General features: G+C 34.3%; 2 protein-coding genes across 2 annotated transcripts; one reads left to right on the top strand and one right to left on the bottom strand.

The window, feature by feature from the left end:
• Window positions 1-7438: 7438 nt before the first annotated feature.
• Window positions 7439-12989, top strand: LOC144573142 (putative 1-deoxy-D-xylulose-5-phosphate synthase, chloroplastic). The gene is made up of 10 exons (XM_078322841.1): window positions 7439-7766; window positions 7928-8053; window positions 8131-8295; window positions 8641-8791; window positions 9521-9792; window positions 9886-10159; window positions 10622-10929; window positions 11528-11809; window positions 12228-12512; window positions 12651-12989. Exons 1-10 carry the CDS (start codon window positions 7626-7628, stop codon window positions 12798-12800), a joined length of 2154 nt encoding a protein of 717 aa, XP_078178967.1. The 5' UTR covers window positions 7439-7625; the 3' UTR covers window positions 12801-12989.
• A 479-nt stretch (window positions 12990-13468) lies between these two features.
• On the bottom strand, window positions 13469-14744 carry SGR9 (RING/U-box superfamily protein). The gene has a single exon (XM_078322842.1). The coding sequence runs from the start codon at window positions 14444-14446 to the stop codon at window positions 13646-13648; it is 801 nt and encodes a 266-aa protein (XP_078178968.1). The 5' UTR covers window positions 14447-14744; the 3' UTR covers window positions 13469-13645.
• Between the last annotated feature and the right edge of the window lie 5416 nt (window positions 14745-20160).

Raw genomic sequence — 20160 nt, forward strand, 5'->3', positions numbered from 1 at the left:
TTCTTCACTTAATATATTATATCTTAATTATTATTTTTTTAATAGAGACATATAGTATATTAAACAGTATAAATAAAACCTTGTAACTACAAATAATAAAAATTCAATTTTTTGGGATGTTACACGATTAGAACCGTTCAATATGATCTTTGTATTGAAATGTACTTGGAGACTAAAATTTATATTATTTTTCGGAAAACTTTTTAATATTTTTTATTTAGATACAAAATCATTGAATTTGGATCATTCAAAAAATAGTAATTTTGTACATATCTAATAAAATAATAAATTCTTTTCAAAAAATATATAATTTGGCCTTCAAATACATTTAATATAGATATTATATTAAGTGATTCAAATTGACCATTTGAACTTCAAAAATAAAGATATAAAATACGAGACATGATAAGACATGAAAGACATAAAAGACATGAGACAATTAAATCCTCTTCATATGCTAGCTAGATAGAGACGAAAATAGTTGGAATTAATTTAATTATGACGTAGACAAAGAATTTGCTGAAGTGTTTTAGGTTTACCATGTCATAGGACAAGCCAAAGCCATATAAGCACAATTAAATATAACATAATAATACAAGGGTCAGTTGGAACCAAATGAGATTGTTCAAAAGCTCGATTAACAGAAAAAAAAAAAAAAAAAAAAAAAATCAAAGACTAAGAGTTCACGGACTAAAAACACATTTTCTCTCCTTAAATTTTTTGGAAAAAAAAAATCCGGAATAGAAAGGATTGGCCCCTTTCTAATTTATTTTTTTTGTCTTATTTATTTGTGATGTTTGTGCTGCATATCAGCATATGTAATTATAGGGGTGCTAACGGATTGGATATTATCTCTCCGTATCCGGATCCATATCCGAAATTTTGCGAATTCAGATATGGATAATTTGCGTTTGTAGATACGGATATAAATGATACTATTACGGATACGGATACAGATAATTATCCGTAATTATCCGTATGCGTATTTTTTTATTTTTGGGATATCGCGGAACAATGAAAAATTGTAGTGCATATCTGCCGACATTTTTATTTTTACCCCATTAAAATATTATTTTAATAATAATAACCAAAGTTTAACAAAAATTTAAAAAATACCCCACCCGTGGAATTTTTATTCCATTTTTTTTTTATAAAACAGAAATTTATTTTTATTTTTTGTATTAAAATATTAGAAATGTTCGATATATTTCTTTGCAAATAGATGGAATACAATATAATTTAATTTATTAGAAAGACGGTAACAAATAACCCGGATCAATATTTTTCAGGCCGGATTTTTCGCGGCTGTAAGAAAAATTAATATATTTCTTTATGTGTTATTGGAAAAAAATAAAAATGCTTAGATTCTGAGTTATTGATCCCGGTTCAAAAGTCACTTCTATGTAATCTAGAAAATATTGTGATCCTTCTAGGACATTTAATTTATGAAAAGTTGTATCTATTCTTGAAAAAAAAACAAAAACTTTAAGTTATTTAATAATTATTATTCAAAAAGAATTCTCAAAATAGATACAACTTTTTATAAATTAAATGTCCCAGAAGGATCACAATATTTTCTAGATTACATAGAAGTGACTTTTGAACCGAGATCAATAACTCAAATCTAAGCATTTTTATTTTTTTTCAATAACACATAAAGAAATATATTAATTTTTCTTACAGCCGCGAAAAATCCGGCCTGAAAAATATTGATCCGGGTTATTTGTTACCGTCTTTCTAATAAATTAAATTATATTGTATTCCATTTTATTTTCAAAGAAATATATTGAACATTTCTAATATTTTAATACAAAAAATAAAAATAAAAATAAATTTCTGTTTTATAAAAAAAAAATGAAATAAAAATTCCAGCCCGTGGAAAAATTCTACGGGTGGGGTATATTTTAAATTTTTGTTAAACTTTGGTTATTATTATTAAAATAATATTTTAATGGGGTAAAAATAAAAATGCCGGGCATATCTGCTAGTCGCTACCGATTGATCAATATATTTTATTCCCTTTACTGCCTGACACTCTGACTACTCTTCCTTTTAAATGATTCCGCTAAAACCGGCTTTCAAAATAAAATGATTCCGCCAAAACAATGATGTTGTACTTTATAATATTTTAAAGAAGGTTGTTACATCTGATGATCTGAATCAGAAATATATATATAAAAAAAAATCAACGACTTAAAACAGGATCAATTGTGATTAGAGAACGCCAAAAAATGTGAATAATCAAGGATCAATTGATCAAAAGACTAGTGCTTTTGTACTGATGTAACACGTTTACTATGAGAAAAAATATTTTAATCACCAGTTGATCGAATATTTGAATTATACCTGTATTTCATGTTATTTGTGTTTTCTAATATGAAAAATAATTTGTTGAATAATATATTAATTTTATTACAATATCGAAATTATGTATCCGAATTATATCCGTATTCGTATTCGTATTTGTTTAATATCCGATCCATATCCGTATCAGTATAATATCCGATCCGTATCCGTATCCGAAAAATAAAAATGAATACGGATATGGTTTTACTACTATCCGATCCGTATCCGATACGTTTGCATGCACCCCTATGTAATTATCACTAAATGTTCATTAATTATTCTTGAATCAACAATAATTTCTTTAAATTAGCATTCATGTGAATTGAAAATTTTCACTTTTGTTTTTCAGAAATTCTAACTATTATAAAAACTAATACTATTTAGTTCTCTTTATAAAATGAAATCACATGATATTTACTTTGAAAATTGTTGATCCAACGGTAGCTTTTGATTTTACTGTTTGGTTAAGCCACCGTTGGATCAGCGATTTTCAAAGTGACTTAATAAATAGTAAAAAAATTCCAAAAAATGTAAAATTTGGTCTCCTAGTACGTTTTAATATGGAGATCACATCTAACGGTTTGGATCGATCATTTGGACTTTAAAAATCAGAAAATGACTTGATTGTACGGGAGGCTAGGAACAATTGATTGTATATTAGCCTACCTCATATATATATGAGTGTGGCTAATTTGCTACCGGAAGCACTTCGGCCGAGGTGCTTCCGAGGTTATATTTTAGTGTGTGATGATCAAACAACAAATCTACACCGTTAGATGTTCAATCTATTATAAAATCTACTTGGAGACCAAATTTTACATTTTTTGGAATTTTTTTTACTATTTATTAAGATGGTTTCAAAATCGTTGTTTTTATTAAAATTCTGCACCATTAAAAAACAGTGATTTCAAACCATCTTAATAAATAGTAAAAAAATTCCAAAAAATGTAAAATTTGGTCTCCAAGCAGATTTTATAATAGATTGAACATCTAACGGTTTAGATTTGTTGTTTGATCATCACACACTAAAATATAACCCCGGAAGCACCTCGGCCGAAGTGTTTCCGGTAGCAAATTAGCCACACTCTATATATATATATATATATATATATACACACACAGAGACTAATATGCATTCGAATGTATATGAGCCAAAATACATACGGTCCAAATTCGACTTTTTAAAATCCAAACGGTCGATCTAAACCGTTCATCTTGTTTTCCATATTAATATATGCTTGGAGACCAAATTTTACATTTTTCTGAATTTTTTTACTATTTATTAAGTATTTTACAAAATTGTTGATCCAACGGTGGCTGCTGATTTTACTGTTTTGTTAAGTCACCGTTGGATCAACAATTTTGTAAAATACTTAATAAATAGTAAAAAAATTCAGAAAAATGTAAAATTTGGATTTTGAAAAGTCAAATTTGGACCGTATGTATTTCGGCCCATATACATTCGAATGCACATTAGTCACTCTCTATATATATATGAGTATGGCTAAATTGCTACCGATAGCACTTCGACCTAAGTACTTACGAGGTCATATCTTCGTATTTGATGTTCAAACAATAAATTCAAACCGTTAGATGTTCAATCTATATTAAAATGTGCTTGGAGACCAAATTTTATATTTTTTGAAATTTTTTACTATTTATTAAGATGGTTTGAAATCGCTGTTTTTTAATGGTGCATAATTTTAATAAAAACAGCGATTTTCAAACCATCTTAATAAATAGTAAAAAAATTTCAAAAATTGTAAAATTTGGTCTCCAACCACATTTTAATATAGATTGAACATCTAATGGTTTGAATTTGTCGTTTGAACATCAAATACTAAGATATGATCTCGTAAGCACTTAGGTCAAAGTGCTACCAGTAGCAATTTAGCCATACTCTCTCTCTCTCTCTCTATATATATATAGAGAGAGAGATGATATTGCAATGCATAGATATATATATATATATAGAGGATGGCTAAGCTCAAATCGTTTGTTCCTGGACTCAGGAACAAACGATTCAGTTCTCTGATTTCCGAAGTTCAAATGGCCGATCCAAACCGTTAGATGTTTAATCTATATTAAAATGTGTTTGGAGACAAAATTTTATATTTTTTGGAATTTTTTTACTATTTATTAAGAGGGTTTGAAGGTCGCTGTTTTTATTAAAATTCTGCACCATAAAAAAACAGCGACTTTCAAACCCTCTTAATAAATAGTAAAAAAATTCCAAAAAATATAAAATTTTGTCCCCAAGCACATTTTAATATAGATTAAACATCTAACGGTTTGGATCGGCCATTTGAACTTCGAAAATCAGAGAACTGAATTGTTTGTTCCTGAGTCCAGGAACAAATGATTTGAGCTTAGCCATCCTCTATATATATAGAGGTTGGCTAAGATCAAAGTGGTAGTTCCTGAGCTTTGGTGCTACCAATTCGTTTTTTTAATTTTTAAGGTTCAAAACTTCGATCCGAACCGTTCAAGTTGTTCTCCATATTAAATTGTGCTTGGAGACCAAATTTTATATTTTTCTGAATTTTTTTACTATTTATTAAGCCACTTTGAAAATCGCTGATCCAACGGTGACTTAACAAAACAGTAAAATCAGAAGCCACCGTTGGATCAGCTGTTTTCAAAGTGGCTTAATAAATAGTGAAAAAATTCAGAAAAATGTAAAATTTGGTCTCCAATCACAATTTAATATGGAGAACAACTTGAACGGTTCGGATCGACGTTTTGAACTTTAAAAATTAAAAAAAGAATTGGTAGCACCAAAGCTCAGGAACTACCACTTTGATCTTAGCCAACCTCTATATATATATATATATATATATATAGAGAGAGAGAGAGAGAGAGAGAGAGAGAGAGAGAGAGAAATGGTATTGCAATGCATAGGCATCTTTGTGCATTGGACGATGAATCACCGATTCAAAGTCCAAATGACCGATCCAAACCGTTCATCTTGTTCTCCATATTAATATGTACTTGGAGACCAAATTTTACATTTTTTGGAATTTTTTTACTATTTATTAAGCCACTTTGAAAATCCCCGATCTAGTGGTCCAGAAAATTTTACTGTTCACCCAGATTTTTAGATTTTCAAAGTGGCTTAATAAATAGTAAAAAAAATTCAAAAAATATAAAATTTGGTCTCCAAGTACATATTAATATGGAGAACAAGATGAACGGTTTGAATTGGTCATTTAGACTTTGAATCGGTGATTTATGGTCCAATGCACAATGATGCCTATGCATTGCAATGCACCATAACCCATCTCTCTCTCTATATATAAAAGTTGGGACTTTATTTGAGGGGAGGGAAGAAGTGAAGTATGTGTGCCTACATAATTTTATTAGAAAAAATTAACACTACAATTAATTTTTAAATATATTTTTTACCACTTGATTTGATCTTAAATAAATTTTTAAATGTTGTAAGTAAGACATTACTTATGAAGTAGATCAATTTAAGTTTGTTGTTTGAAATCCATTTAATATGTTTAGAATGTCGTTGGTACTCAAGTTGAAGTGGCCGATTTCTTTTTTAGGGATTATAAAATCAAATTATCAAGAACAAGATGAATTACTTTTTTTTTATCACATAGATAATTTGGTTCCATTGAGATATCTACTGAGACCAAATCAATCATTCGATCCAAGTAATTTTTATAAGTTATAGCTTGTTTTCGTCACAAAAAATTTAAAACTACTAGAATCAAATCATGGATTCAGTTCTAGTAAGAGTTGCCCTCTCCTGTCCTTCCTTTTCTCTCTTTCACTCGGGTTCCTTATTGGGAGAATGAGTCAAAGGAATGATTCAGTCTTATTGATTTTTCACACTGTGTGATTATTAGTGTAATGGTTTGATATTATTGGTTGATCCCATCTATTTATCGAGGAAAAACATAATTCATCAGATTCCCAATAATTTGATTTTTTTAATTTAGAAAAATAAAAAATTGTGAAATGACAGCGTAATCAACTATAGAACTTTTAATAAATATTTATGACATCTACTTTCAAATTGAAAAAAATAAATAAAGAGATTCTAAATCAATAATCAATAATACTAAATTGCTGGGATATTTTCATCATGTATTAACACAAATTCGTAATGTTAATTGAATTTTACAGTCGGATTAATAGTCATAAATCTGAAGTTGGAAGGATAATTATTCAAATAAAAAATTTATGATGTGATTATAACAAATTTAATGTTTTGAATGATGAGGTGATTATAATAAACTGCTTGTTTTAAATTAAAGCATTAAGATTTTATTATCTTGTGGACATGACCAAAATGTAAAGTCTTTATGATTCGATTGTGCAAGGAGAAAATAGGGGTAAAGATTTTAACAGAGCATTTTGACTTCATGCGGTGCATAAACTATACAATCAATATAGTCCTGCATACTATTTTTACGCTGCATATAGTCAAACTTACTCTGTTAAAATACTTACCGGAAAATAGATAAGACCAACGAGCAATTCTAAGATAATAAATAATTCTGTATATAAAAACCAAACGGTCACCTTGATTTCAAAACCTATTCTTTGTCATGTTCAATGAATTCAATAGGATAATGTTTATCTTTCCTCAGTTACAAAAAAAATAAGATATGCTTATCATTAAAAAAAGTAGAAGAAAAAAATGAAAAATATATAACGCTTATCTTATTTCGGTTAAAGCAGTAGTACCGTTACTAATTTTCTTTGTAAGAGTGTTAAATTAAAATTGATTTTTCTACAATATTTTTTGTAACTCTTCAAGAAAGAAAAATTCTTGTGGCCTGAAAGGTATGGCCCACCCATCAGATGAGATTTGTTTGACTTATCTAGCGCACTTTATCCTCTCTCTCGATATCTGCTGAGGTGGCCCAATGAATAGACACAGAGGTGGCGCGTCCTACGTTGGTCCAGTGACGGTCGACCGTCCGATGTGGCAAGATGCAGATTGAAAATATATAGTGAGATTGCGACAGTACAGTGCACACTCCACTCCGTAGAGAGAGAGAGAGAGAGTGTGGCGACACTGGCGAGTGGGGTCTCAAGTTTGAACGCAGCAAAGATAAATTCCAACCACAAACTCAGTGCTTGTTCGTCTCCATCCCACGCTATAAGCGCTAGACCCCCTCACCTCCCCTGTCTCTTCTCCCTCCTCTCTCCTCTTCTCTTCTCTTCTCTTACAATTGCTCGACAACTTACACATAACAAGTTATTTTACTTCTCTTCTACTTGGCGCTTCAACAGGGAGAGGTGTCAGCTTAGTTTCCATGGCTCTAGCCAGCTTCTCCGTTCCTACGCATTCGCTCGTAGTGCTACCTTCAGATTTCCATAAGAGTAACGCTCTCGCCTCCGTTTTGCTTGCTCCAATCCATCTCCATTGCAATAGGAGCTACAATAAGCTATGCAAGGTTTGTTTTTCGGATCTCCCTTTCCAATTTTATTTTCTCTTTCTCAAAATTTTCTGATTCCTTGACGAGTCTTCTTCTCAAATTGTGCTCGCTGTAGTTTTGATTACTGTTCTCAAGTTGGTTTTATTGGTAGTTTTATTTTTATTTTTTTTGTTACACAGCCTAGGAGAAGAGCATGTGTCTCTGCTTCCTTGTCAGACCAAGGGGAGTACTATAAACAGAGGCCACCAACTCCGCTGCTAGACACCGTGAACTATCCAATCCACATGAAGAATCTCTCAATGAAGGTTGATTCGCAATCTTAAAAATATACCCTTAACGTGTTTGATGAAATGCTTACAAGAGTTATTGACTTTTAGTACAGGAGCTTAAACAGCTGGCAGATGAGCTCCGATCAGATGTAATTTTTCATGTTTCAAAGACTGGAGGCCATCTCGGCTCAAGTCTAGGTGTGGTAGAATTAACAGTGGCACTCCATTACGTTTTCAATTGCCCCCAAGATAAGATATTGTGGGATGTTGGCCATCAGGTTACTATCTCTTTCTTTCTTTCTTTCTTTTTTATTCTGTTCTCATCATCAAATTTTGCTATTAAATTGATAACTTCTTTTATTATATTACACTATATAATGAAGTCAACATGAATATATTCTTTTATGATTAATTGCTAACACGGCATGTGATTTGGCACATGATGTTATTTTCAGAATTATTGGCTTATTTACAGATTGGTCCTTTATAAAATGAGTTATTGCATATTTTGAATATAAAAGTGTATATAAATTTTTTTGACCATGGGAGCTCTTCAGTAAATGAACAAAATTATTCTTAGATTTATTGAATAACATTGATATGTAATTAATAATAATTTGCAGTCATATCCACACAAAATCTTGACTGGGAGGAGGGACCAGATGCCTACTCTGAGGCAAACTAATGGTTTATCGGGATTCACCAAGCGATCTGAGAGTGAATATGACTGCTTTGGCACTGGGCACAGCTCCACCAGTATCTCAGCCGCTCTAGGTAATTGTTTAGCTCTATTTTTATGCTAATTTTAATTTATTGAATTTTAATTTTAAATTTTGTTATTCAAATATATTAATAAAAATTGATGTATAAAAATAGTTGTTAATTGTATAAAATCTTCTAAAAGCTAATTTGTAATTGAGCTTCTAAATTGTTTCCGATAACATTCTATAATTAAGCAAAACTAGAATAACTATCATCATCGAAGTTTCAATATGCAATACCTTTTTTTAGAAAAAGGGAGTTTTCACCTACTGACTTCCATTAACAAATTAAAACGAGCTTTAGAAAATACAATATTTTTTAATTTATATAAAATGACCAAGAAATATAATTGCCCTGTTACTTATACTGGTATACTATATCAGCATGCCTCAGGAGTCAACCACTCATTTTACTTATACTGGTATACTATATCAGCATGCCTCAGGAGTCAACCACTCATTTTAAATATCTACACTAGCATCCTGATATGGCCACCCCCAATGCTTGTATGCACAAACTGCCTGTAACTAGCAAACTTTTCCAAAAGACTCCTCAAAGAAAATAAAAGTAAAAAACCACACCCAACAAAGAATGCTAAGTGGGTCCACACCGTCAGTCTTCCAGGGAAACTGCCCGTGGTAATGTACAATTACTTGTGCAGACATGGTTATTTCAGTTCACAACTTTCTCATGATGGACTGATATATTTTTTTTTTCTTTTTTTTTTGGAAAAATGAGCAGGCATGGCAATTGGGAGGGACCTGAAGGAAAAAAACAACAAGGTAATAGCAGTAATAGGAGATGGTGCCATGACTGCTGGCCAAGCATACGAGGCCATGAACAATGCTGGCTATCTAGACTCTGACATGATTGTCATATTAAATGACAACAAACAAGTTTCTCTACCAACTGCCAGCCTTGATGGACCTATTCCACCAGTTGGAGCCCTGAGCAGTGCCCTTAGCAGACTACAGTCTAGCCGGCCTTTAAGAGAACTCAGGGAAGTTGCAAAGGTACAAAATAAATCTCTGTAGAAGACTTTAGTGTGACATGTTGTCAAGTACTGATCGAACCGGAATTTAATCTCATGCTTGCAATTATTTCAGGGAATGACAAAGCAGATTGGTGGATCAGTGCATGAACTTGCGGCAAAAGTTGACGAGTACGCGAGAGGGATGATAAGTGGGTCCCGTTCAACTCTGTTTGAGGAGCTTGGTCTTTATTACATTGGACCAGTCGATGGGCACAACATGGACGATCTAATTATGATTCTTAATGAAGTGAAGAGCACAAAGATAACTGGCCCAGTGCTCATCCACGTTATTACTGAGAAAGGCCGTGGATATCCATATGCAGAGAAGGCAGCTGATAAATATCATGGTATAACTATTAGAAGCACTATGAATTGCACGATTTAGAATATTTGAGCCTTCTCCATTTTAAATAGTTTACAAGTTTTTCATTTGAAGGTATAATTTATGGAGTGTAATGTTAAGTCAATGTAGTTTTGGGAGATATGCATTTCTAAGTTAAAGCGTGATTTATTTTTATTATTTTTTATAATATATTAGTTATAGCCTTATTCCTGCTTCCTCTCTCTCTCTCTATCTCTTGTTTTTATTTGAACAACCAACAAACAGTCCAATAATTGCTAGTCTTGGCAGATTATCTGTAAATAAGGTAATGTATTATGAAGTTATTGCTTTTAAGAAAGTAAAAAAGTTCCATGAATTTGAAGCCACGCTTTGCAAATCATAGCCACCTGAGAAAAAAGGTTTTATAATCGAACATTTACTAAATAGCATATGACATTAATTCATTGTAGTGCCTTTTTGCATGCAGGTGTCGCAAAATTTGATCCCGCAACTGGAAAGCAATTCAAGTCAAGTGCCAGCACCAAATCCTACACCAACTACTTTGCGGAAGCATTGATAGCGGAGGCAGAGGCTGATAAGGATATAGTTGCAATCCATGCCGCTATGGGGGGTGGCACTGGCCTTAACTACTTCCTTCGCCGGTTCCCTGAACGGTGCTTTGATGTCGGCATTGCTGAGCAACATGCTGTAACTTTTGCAGCTGGCATGGCATGTGAGGGTATCAAACCATTCTGTGCAATTTACTCATCCTTCTTACAAAGAGCTTATGATCAGGTATGTCCATTCTCTTCATACATTGTTCTAGCATGCTTCTTTCATATATTTGCTACTAATGTGTAAAGCTGTCTTTTGGCATCATAATTATCTGCCTTTCTTTGCTAATAGTTTAGTCCTCTTTATTTTTTTAAATGATTTTTTGTTTTCCTGCTTATGGACTTAAGATTGATTGAAGTTTTGAGTGTGGTAAGCTTTCAGTTCGATGATTAGGGTCCGTAAGACTAAGTGTCAATCTTAAATTTCAAGGTGCTAAACCCATGAACTTGGGGCTCAGAGATTAAGATGCCATGTTATTACTATGTTTAATAATACAATGAACCATGGAGTTTGTTCCCGTGGCATATGGAAGCTATTATGTTAACAACCATTTAAATATATGAATTATTTTGCGTTATATGAATTTTGGAAGTTCTTAACAGGGCAAAAATTGGAAAATAAATAAATAAATAAATAAAAAGGAAAAATGGGAGCCACATCTAACAGGCACTGATAAGAATTCCTTATTCTATTGTAGTAAATCACCATTTATGCTGTGTAAACAACTCAAATGTTTAATGATCTTTTGGTTAACCATTACCTGGTGTTTGGTGCGCAGGTTATACATGACGTGGATCTGCAAAAGTTGCCAGTGAGGTTTGCAATGGACCGGGCTGGGCTGGTTGGTGCAGATGGGCCAACTCACTGTGGGGCCTTTGACGTGACATTCATGGCATGTCTCCCCAACATGGTCGTAATGGCACCTTCTGATGAGGCTGAACTGTTTCACATGGTCGCAACTGCTGCTGCAATAGATGATAGGCCTTCCTGCTTCCGCTACCCTAGAGGAAATGGTATTGGTGTCCCTCTTCCCCCCGGAAATAAAGGTGTCCCACTTGAGGTAATAGCATTGTAGCTATGCTTATGGTTTTTATTCACTCAGAAGTGTATATATTATGTTGAGTCTGTCAAGCACCGGAGTCCTGGATTTCAGTGCCTTATTCCGAGATAAATGGATTTAGATCAATCATTCTTTATGGTCTCCTTCAATACCGGCATCAGCTATTGTCGAATTCAGCAACTGGGGGTACAGGTACCTCTAGCAGATCAGTTGAGTTGTGCCTCACCTGAGGTTGTCTCAGGCTGTGTCTCCATACCCAACATCACTGGTTGTCTCAGAAATTCCTTCCTTTATTAAGTCCTGGTAGAAGATGATGATTCTATTCTTGTCCAAGATAGTCTTACCACTGCACCTATGAATACTTTACATAATGCTTCCCTCGACATATATGACAATTTAACAGTGTAGTTATTTACAGGTTGGTAAAGGGAGGATAGTTTTGGAAGGAGAGAGGGTGGCTCTTCTTGGTTATGGATCTGCTGTTCAAAACTGCTTGGCTGCTGCATCTCTTGTGGAGATGCATGGTCTTAAAATTACAGTTGCTGATGCAAGGTTTTGTAAGCCGTTGGATCGGTCTCTTATCAGGAGCCTTGCCAAGTGTCATGAGGTTCTGATCACAGTTGAAGAGGGTTCAATAGGTGGTTTTGGTTCCCATGTGGCTCAGTTCATGGCTCTAGATGGCCTACTTGATGGTGGTTTAAAGGTAGAAACTTCCTCACTTGCTACAGTTCTCAGCACTCACTATAGTAAATTTTACTGACATGAAATTTTAAGAAAGTACTTTCAACTATTGAAATTTTACTGACATTCTAACCTTGCCATCTTAATTTTGCTTGTACAGTGGAGACCCTTGGTGCTTCCTGACAGGTACATTGAACATGGGGCACCGGCCGATCAGATAGCCGAGGCTGGCTTGACAGCATCTCACATTGCGGCAACTGTGTTCAACATCATCGGACAGACAAGGGAGGCTCTGGAAATAATGTCATAGTAAATTTGTGCTGATTTAGCTCGAGTTCTATTTTCATTGAGGAGATTGTGTTCTGCAGTCTACTTGAGGAAGATGTGATGTATGTACATCTGTAGAAATATCGCTAGTTAATTGAATCCTGATGTAATTCGTGGATTGAAGCTGATTTGGTAGTTAAATTAATAATGACAGAAAGGTATTTCCTGGAAATTTTCTCCAAGAAAAGAGGCAATTCCTTGAAGGAATGTATCAATGAGAGAAAGAGGTGCAAAATTAACGAGTTGAGTTAGGACGCAGGCCAGACCATAGGTCACAAAACCTCTGCTCAAAAGTCTTAACGAATTGTGGCTGCTATTATTAATTTTAAATTTTAGATTCGGCTTTAGATCTATTATATGTTTTTGTCCTGTGAAATACTGTTCATCAACCCTCCCCTTTTCTCAGTCCAAACTGTCAAATAAGGTGTATTAATCAGTGTTCCTATTCTTTTTCATTTTTATTTTCTCAAGTAGCTAGATCGATCGGTGTTCCTTTTCTGAAGTAGATCCAACAATTCAAATAATCTTTTTGCAAGAACACAATTAATAACATATATTAATTAGTTACCAAAGCTAGTGCTTAGCTACACTATTCCAAATTTGCTTTATTCATTTTATCTTAATTAATATCAGCCTTTACTTTCGGCATAGAGAACAACTTATTCCACTTTCCTTTATCTCTCCACTTAAAAAAACCTCCCCTCCTAACACATTGCCACTCGCTATCAAGTATGGACACTACAATAATCCAACCAAATCTAAACAAAAGTTAACAAATCAAACATGAAACTTCCCCATCCATGTAATTCTCTCGTGAATTCCGACCTCTTACCCACCACCCATCCTCATCAGCTTTCTCCACAGCCTCCCCATCTCACCGTACACATCCTCCGTCGGTAACTCAAACCGGCAACACGGGCACGTATTCTTCCTTCCTAACCACTGCAATGCACAGCTCCAGTGGAACCGATGCCCACACGGCAATTCACACACATCTCGACCTGTTTCCATTTCTTCCTTGCACACCACACAGTCGCCGCTCTCTCCTTGGCTCTCCACCGAGGGCAGTGATACCACTGCTGCTGATGAAGTGGCCATTTCACCGACAGATTTCACGGTGCCACCAGATACAACATGTAGAAATCTCCTGCACTTGGCAGCAGTGTCAACATAGTGACTGACAACGGGCCATGAGGTGGATCCAAGACCAGAAGGGCTGAGAAGAGAGCTTAAAAGGTGAGTGGTTATGATTGAATGCCAGTTAACAGGAGAAGGAGAGGTATTTGGAGAGTAAGAATCACACATGGCCATGAGGAGAATGGCAGCATCGAAATCAAGGAGGCGAAGGCGATGAGAGGGAGAAGGGGAAAGGAGGAGAAGGTTGAGGTAATGAAGGAGGAGGCGAGCGAGAAGGAGAGATTTCTGACAGAGAGAGAGGGAATGGAGGCGAGCTAGAGCGAATGAGAAATGCGGCGGTGAGAGGAGGAGGAAGGCAAGACGGGAGCGAATGAAGCGGTGGTCGGTGGAGAGGGAGGAGATGAGAGAAGAGAAGGAGCGAGGTGGATGAGAGAGAATGGCAGCCATTAGGTTGTCAGAGGGAGAAGAGGAGGTGGTGGAATGATGATCCATTGATCAGTGTGGAGTTGGGATTGAAAGAGAGAGCGGTTGAGTGGGATTGGCGCGAGCTAGCCCTTTTATGGTGATCTGATTCTCGTTTTCTCTCGTTTTTCAGAAAATGGTCTGGATCTTATACAATTTTGAAGGGTTCGTTGGATGGTCCTAGACAGATCTAGACCATGCACTTTCGATCGAGCGCTAAAATTCTCTACTCAATCTGACAGGTGTACCTGCATTATGGAGTTGTCCAGGCAGGAGTAATTTGGACCGGCTGATGTAACAGAACGTCTAGAAAGAAATGGAAGAGGATCTAATTTGATTAATTAGTGTTTAATTATTTTGAACATTACTTTGAACTCTGAAATACATATATATAACCTAGCTAGCTAGCTATGTAATTTGGATAAGCTTTATTTTCAGGATATTTAACAAGATTAGGTTAGGTTGGATAAGCTGGCCAAGTCGCTGATTAGAGAACAGAGAATAGAGGAGAAGACGATCGAAGCATATGCAATTATGCATAGTGGACTAGTGGTACAGTACTTGAAGTGGATCTGTTGATGGGGATGTGTGGCCCACATGTCGGCGTCGTATTTGGAAGGAGGACAGGAAGGAGACTTTGAAATCGTCGTTTTGTTCTCTGTTTCACCCCATGCATTCTATTCCGTAATGGGGGGTAATGGCGACCGCATGTGCGCTCGTCCCTGCTCATCGGTGCCAGATCCCAGGTCTACTCTTTCCTAGGTGAATATATATATATGTGTACCAATAAACCCTCTCTTCTTCCAAAAAGCTTAGTAGTGGCATGTGTTATACGTACTAAAGACTAATTAATTCATTAATTAAACAACCGCATGTAACCAATTATCAATTATGATTAATATAAAGACGAGGGTTCAAAACTTCAAGTGCATCATATATAAAGACAGTTGCCTGCTTCTAAAGGCTGTTGCTCTGCCACTTATTGAATACTACACAAATAAATATGTTTTGATTCGTGAACCATTTGACTTTATAAAACGAGAACTAACACAGATAAAATGAAAAAGTACACGATTAGTGCGTTGTTTGTAGTCAAAATAACTATGATGATATTTATACTATTACCATGTTACGATGGACTCGGATTGGATTTAAATCGCAATATATTTTCTTGGAACTAGTGGAGAAATTAAGGTCAATTGAAAAGCTACTGATATTAGACCATTGTTATACCTTGATCAAGTTGAATTGAGTTAATTTAGCTCACAAGCTGTTCAACCAATCATTCTTCATCTTCTAATTAGTTCTTAGAAGAAAGGTGGCAGTTAGTCAGTTACAGTAGTCAGTAGCAGACTAGCAGAGGCAGAGAATTATAATTGGAATAAAATAAACAGTAAACGGTGAGAGATTGCTCAAGTGAGATTCAGGTGAGCGTACCCATGCAGCCTTGCACTTGCACTTGCACTTGCACACATCAATAATAATCGGATAGCACAACGTGCTAATCAGTAGCTTTTTACTGTACTATGTGGGGCCCACCGAACCATACTTCCAACCTGATCTCCTCCTATTTTTATTCCTTAATTAATTATTTAATCATTCCTTGTTGTATTGTAGCAACAGTGAATGTGAAATGTGAATGGCCTCCTCATCCTGTTCTCGTCACAGTTGCATGACTTGGAGTTGGAATCATTCATTATTCATTCATTCTATTCTCTCTCTTCTTTGGGTCATAATCCTAATCCAGCTGCATTTTGGGAAGTGCAAAGAAGGAACGAAATCTATAAATGTATTATCCCAAAGCGTATGAGATATCACATGCATATCAAATCAGTGACGGGACTAGGATAATTAGTAGGATATATAGGACAACAAATTTATAATTATTTTAAATATTAAGTATATTTGTATGATTTTTTTCTCAGATAAAAACATACGTTCAGTAAAAAGTTGTGCAGTACTAGACAAACAAATTTAATATTTTGAAGCTCAGATTAATTTTATATTTTTCTTTTTAGAAAAGCATAAAAATATAAGCATGATTTTGAAAAAAAAAATAAAAAATTTGAGCCAGTATCTACTTTTGACTTCACTTGACTCCACGCCTGTATGAAGTGAATATGTGTTCGTACTTGTGTGTACATAATGTACATTACCATTTTTTCTTTTATTTTTTGAATGAATTCGTTCCATTTTTATAAAGGTATATATAGCCACAGAACAAATTGTTTAATCACGACAGTCACTGTCATTCTGGCAATTATTCCAGTTCTTTCAAACATTTTTTCTTTAATTTGTTGGTTGAGACTCCAACGTAAAAGCATAGTATGGACCTTCATGATTCAGAATTATCCGGGTCAAAGATCTCAATCATGAATTATTCGGATTTCATTCTGTCATAGTTCGGTTAACCAAATAATTAGTGTCTGGTTTAATAATGGTTGGTTTAAATGATCTGGTATATAAATATTTTGGGAATGAACTTGTCAGAAAATAAGAGCCAGCTAGAGATCATCAAGTTCAGGCCAGTATCTAGCTAGTTGACCATCATGTTAAGGTTACAATAATTTTTTTAGAACTATAATTATCATATATACACTAGCAATTATTCTTGTGTTCCGTTGTGACTGTTGTTGATTGAAATTATAAAAGAACAATATATGAACAAAAAAATGATCAATAAAAATATATGTTAAGATCTCCCGCTTTTTATTTGTGATTTTAAAAAATATATTTGTCAAAGTTCTCCCACTTTTTTAAACATTAGAATAAGACCGTTTGAAAGGAATTTTGTTGCTCCTTAACTGAAAATTTTAGTAGGTCAAAGTGTTATCATTTCATTATATTAACCAAATGTCAAGGCCATGACCTGATAAAAATCAGATATATTTTCTACTACGATGGCTCAAAATCATATTCTGGCATAAAAGTAGATTGAAACTTTAATTGGAGAAGTGTGAACGGGCCCGCCTTGTTATTAGGCTCAATATTATTGGGCCTAGGTTGTACTTAAAAAGAGCTCCAAATCACAAGAATATTTTGCTAACGGGCTTAATTTTAATAAAAACAAAACTAGTTAGACTTAGACCTACCTTGCTGGTTGTAAATTTGTAATGCGGAATTTGCCTATCTAAATTTGCTTCCAAAGAAAAAAAGAAAAAAAAAGAAAAAAAAAGAAAGAAAAGTAGAATACACAGCTTGAAAATCACCTTACAGAAAAGTAAAGAATAAATTAATATGAAAATTGAGGCAAATCCGACGGGCATCGGTTCAATGTCAAGTCAGAGTCGTCTGATCCACGTTAAGATGTACAAGATGTTCACAGTTTATTTTAATAGTTGTGTCGACACGATTCTGGCCAAGTATCAACATCTTGTCCAGCCCGTACAACATCTAGAATTTTACAGGAATTAAGCGAAATCGAGGAGAATCTAGAATTTGAGAAGTTTCTACACGGTCCGTACAACATCTTGTCCAGCCCGTATCTGTAGGGATTTCATGACAGTGAGATGGATGAAAAACAAAATTTTCATCCTTTTTAATCATCTAAAACGGAACGTCTCTTTTATGCTAACTCTACTCAAACATTTATTTATACATTTTGCATACAAGACTAAAAACAATAATCTACATTTATGCAAATATATATAAATCAGCATTCAAGATTTAGATCTCATACCTCACGTTAAATGTCAATTTAACGGTGAGAGAAAGTCGATTTTCTCTGTCTCTTGGAAACCTTCACACCATTGCCTCTAAGTGTTCACCTTGAACTAAACAAGGATTAATTCTAGATCTTGCTAGAGATCCACTAATCTAAACTTAGTATAAAGTTAGTAACTCCTTGTTAGCCTCCAAAATTAATTTCTTAATTAAATTGCTAACCTAATTAATAGATCTAGAATTAATGCAAAAGAGGAAGGAGAGCTCTTTCGCTCTTTTGTGTAGCCGCCACAAAGTGAGAAGAGAGAAAGATGGATGAGAGTCCTTCCTCTTTTGCTCTTTTGTGTAGCCACCACAAAGTGAGAAGAGAGAAAGATGGATGAGAGTCCTTCCTCTTTTGCTCTTTTGTGTAGCCACCACAAAGTGAGAAGAGAGAAAGATGGATGAGAGTCACATATGGAGTGCTCTTTATATAGAGAAAAGTTATGGCAACTTTGGAGTGAATAAGACCAAATTGTCTCTCCTTTTGTCACATGCAATCATATATCATCTTTGTGTGGCCAATCACACCATAGCCAATCATGCCTCATGATGTGCCTCTCAATTGCACATTTAATTCTAAATTAATTAATGTTTAGGTTATAATAATAATGTAATGTACATTATTATATTTATGTAACACAATATTATACTATATAATATATATTACATTTTACCAAGTAATATTTTTCACATATCTAATATAATTTACACTAAGCTGTTACGACATGTAACATTTTATTTAAATATTTTATCATATGTATTTATTTCATATCATATGAAATATCACACACCATATAAATATAAAATAGCTTTCTTGTTTCTTGTTCAGTTGGTGTGACCTTTAACGAGGATCTATGTTAAATTATTGGTAATGGTATAAATCATTTTATTACCATAAACTATAAGCGGTGTTCTAGTTATACATTTTAGTCACCCAATTAATATAGATGTAATGTTGAAACCTAGGGTTAGGATGTAAATTAAGCCAAGTTTTGATAAAATTAGGTTTAATTAGGTTAGAAATGTCCAAAAGTTCAAGTTACTGCCCTAGTTATGTTTGTTTTACAGGTAATCAAGTGTTTGGAGCTTAACGAAGCAAAACGGGTGAGTTAACACGAAGATTGGAGCAACTGCCAACATCTATTGCGGCCCGAAATGGAGTTATTGCGGCCCGCAACCAAACAAGTCAAAGCTCTCATTTATGCACAATCATTGTGGCCCGCAAGGACCTTTATTGCGGCCCACAATGACCTCTCCATATTTTTCTGCGCAGTCTGTTAACTGCCTCCACTCATTGCGGCCCGCAATGAATGTATTGCAGCCCGCAATTAGGTCGGTTCAGAGTCCGAATTTGCTATTTTTGGTTGGTTATTTCTAGGTTTTAGAGGGGGGGTATAAATGGGGACCTGTAGAACAGATTAAGGACGGTTTTTTAGGCAGAATTTCTAGTTTTGAACAAGGAAAAACAAGGAAAAGCAAGGAAGAGAGAAGAAGGAAGGAGAGAACACCATTGATCAACTGGTTTTATTATTTTATTTCCTTTGCAACTCTTTTACTCTTTTTGATTTCATTTGTGTCTTAGCCATGACTGGCTAAGGGCTTTTTTAGGGTTGATTAGGGTTGTACTTGAAACTTTTGTTATGATTTAGTTGGTTTTATTTTATATATTATTGTTCTTTGTTATGATCTATTCTTTATTTTTATTGATTGTGAAGACTTAATTGAAATCGCATGAAATCTTAGGATTTGGTATTTGAAATTGAGAAATTGAATATTAGGTCCAGACCATAAGGAATAGGGTATTTGATAGGCTAAGTACCGAGAGGTGACGCTTGTCTTATACGGGCTTTACCCAATAGTTTAGATAAATTGTGCCAAGTACCGAGAGGTGACGTTTATTCTAATTTAAAGATGGTATTAATATAGAGATATCACTTTGTACCTACAACATCCAACTGTGCCTTCATAAATATAAGAACAAAGTTTACAAACCAATTAGTCATAACATTAGTGGATAGGAACCCTAAGAAACCCTAATT

Source organism: Carex rostrata, chromosome 21 (genome assembly GCF_964058835.1).
Source record: "Carex rostrata chromosome 21, lpCarRost1.2, whole genome shotgun sequence".
In the NCBI taxonomy this organism is placed as follows: domain Eukaryota; kingdom Viridiplantae; phylum Streptophyta; class Magnoliopsida; order Poales; family Cyperaceae; genus Carex; species Carex rostrata.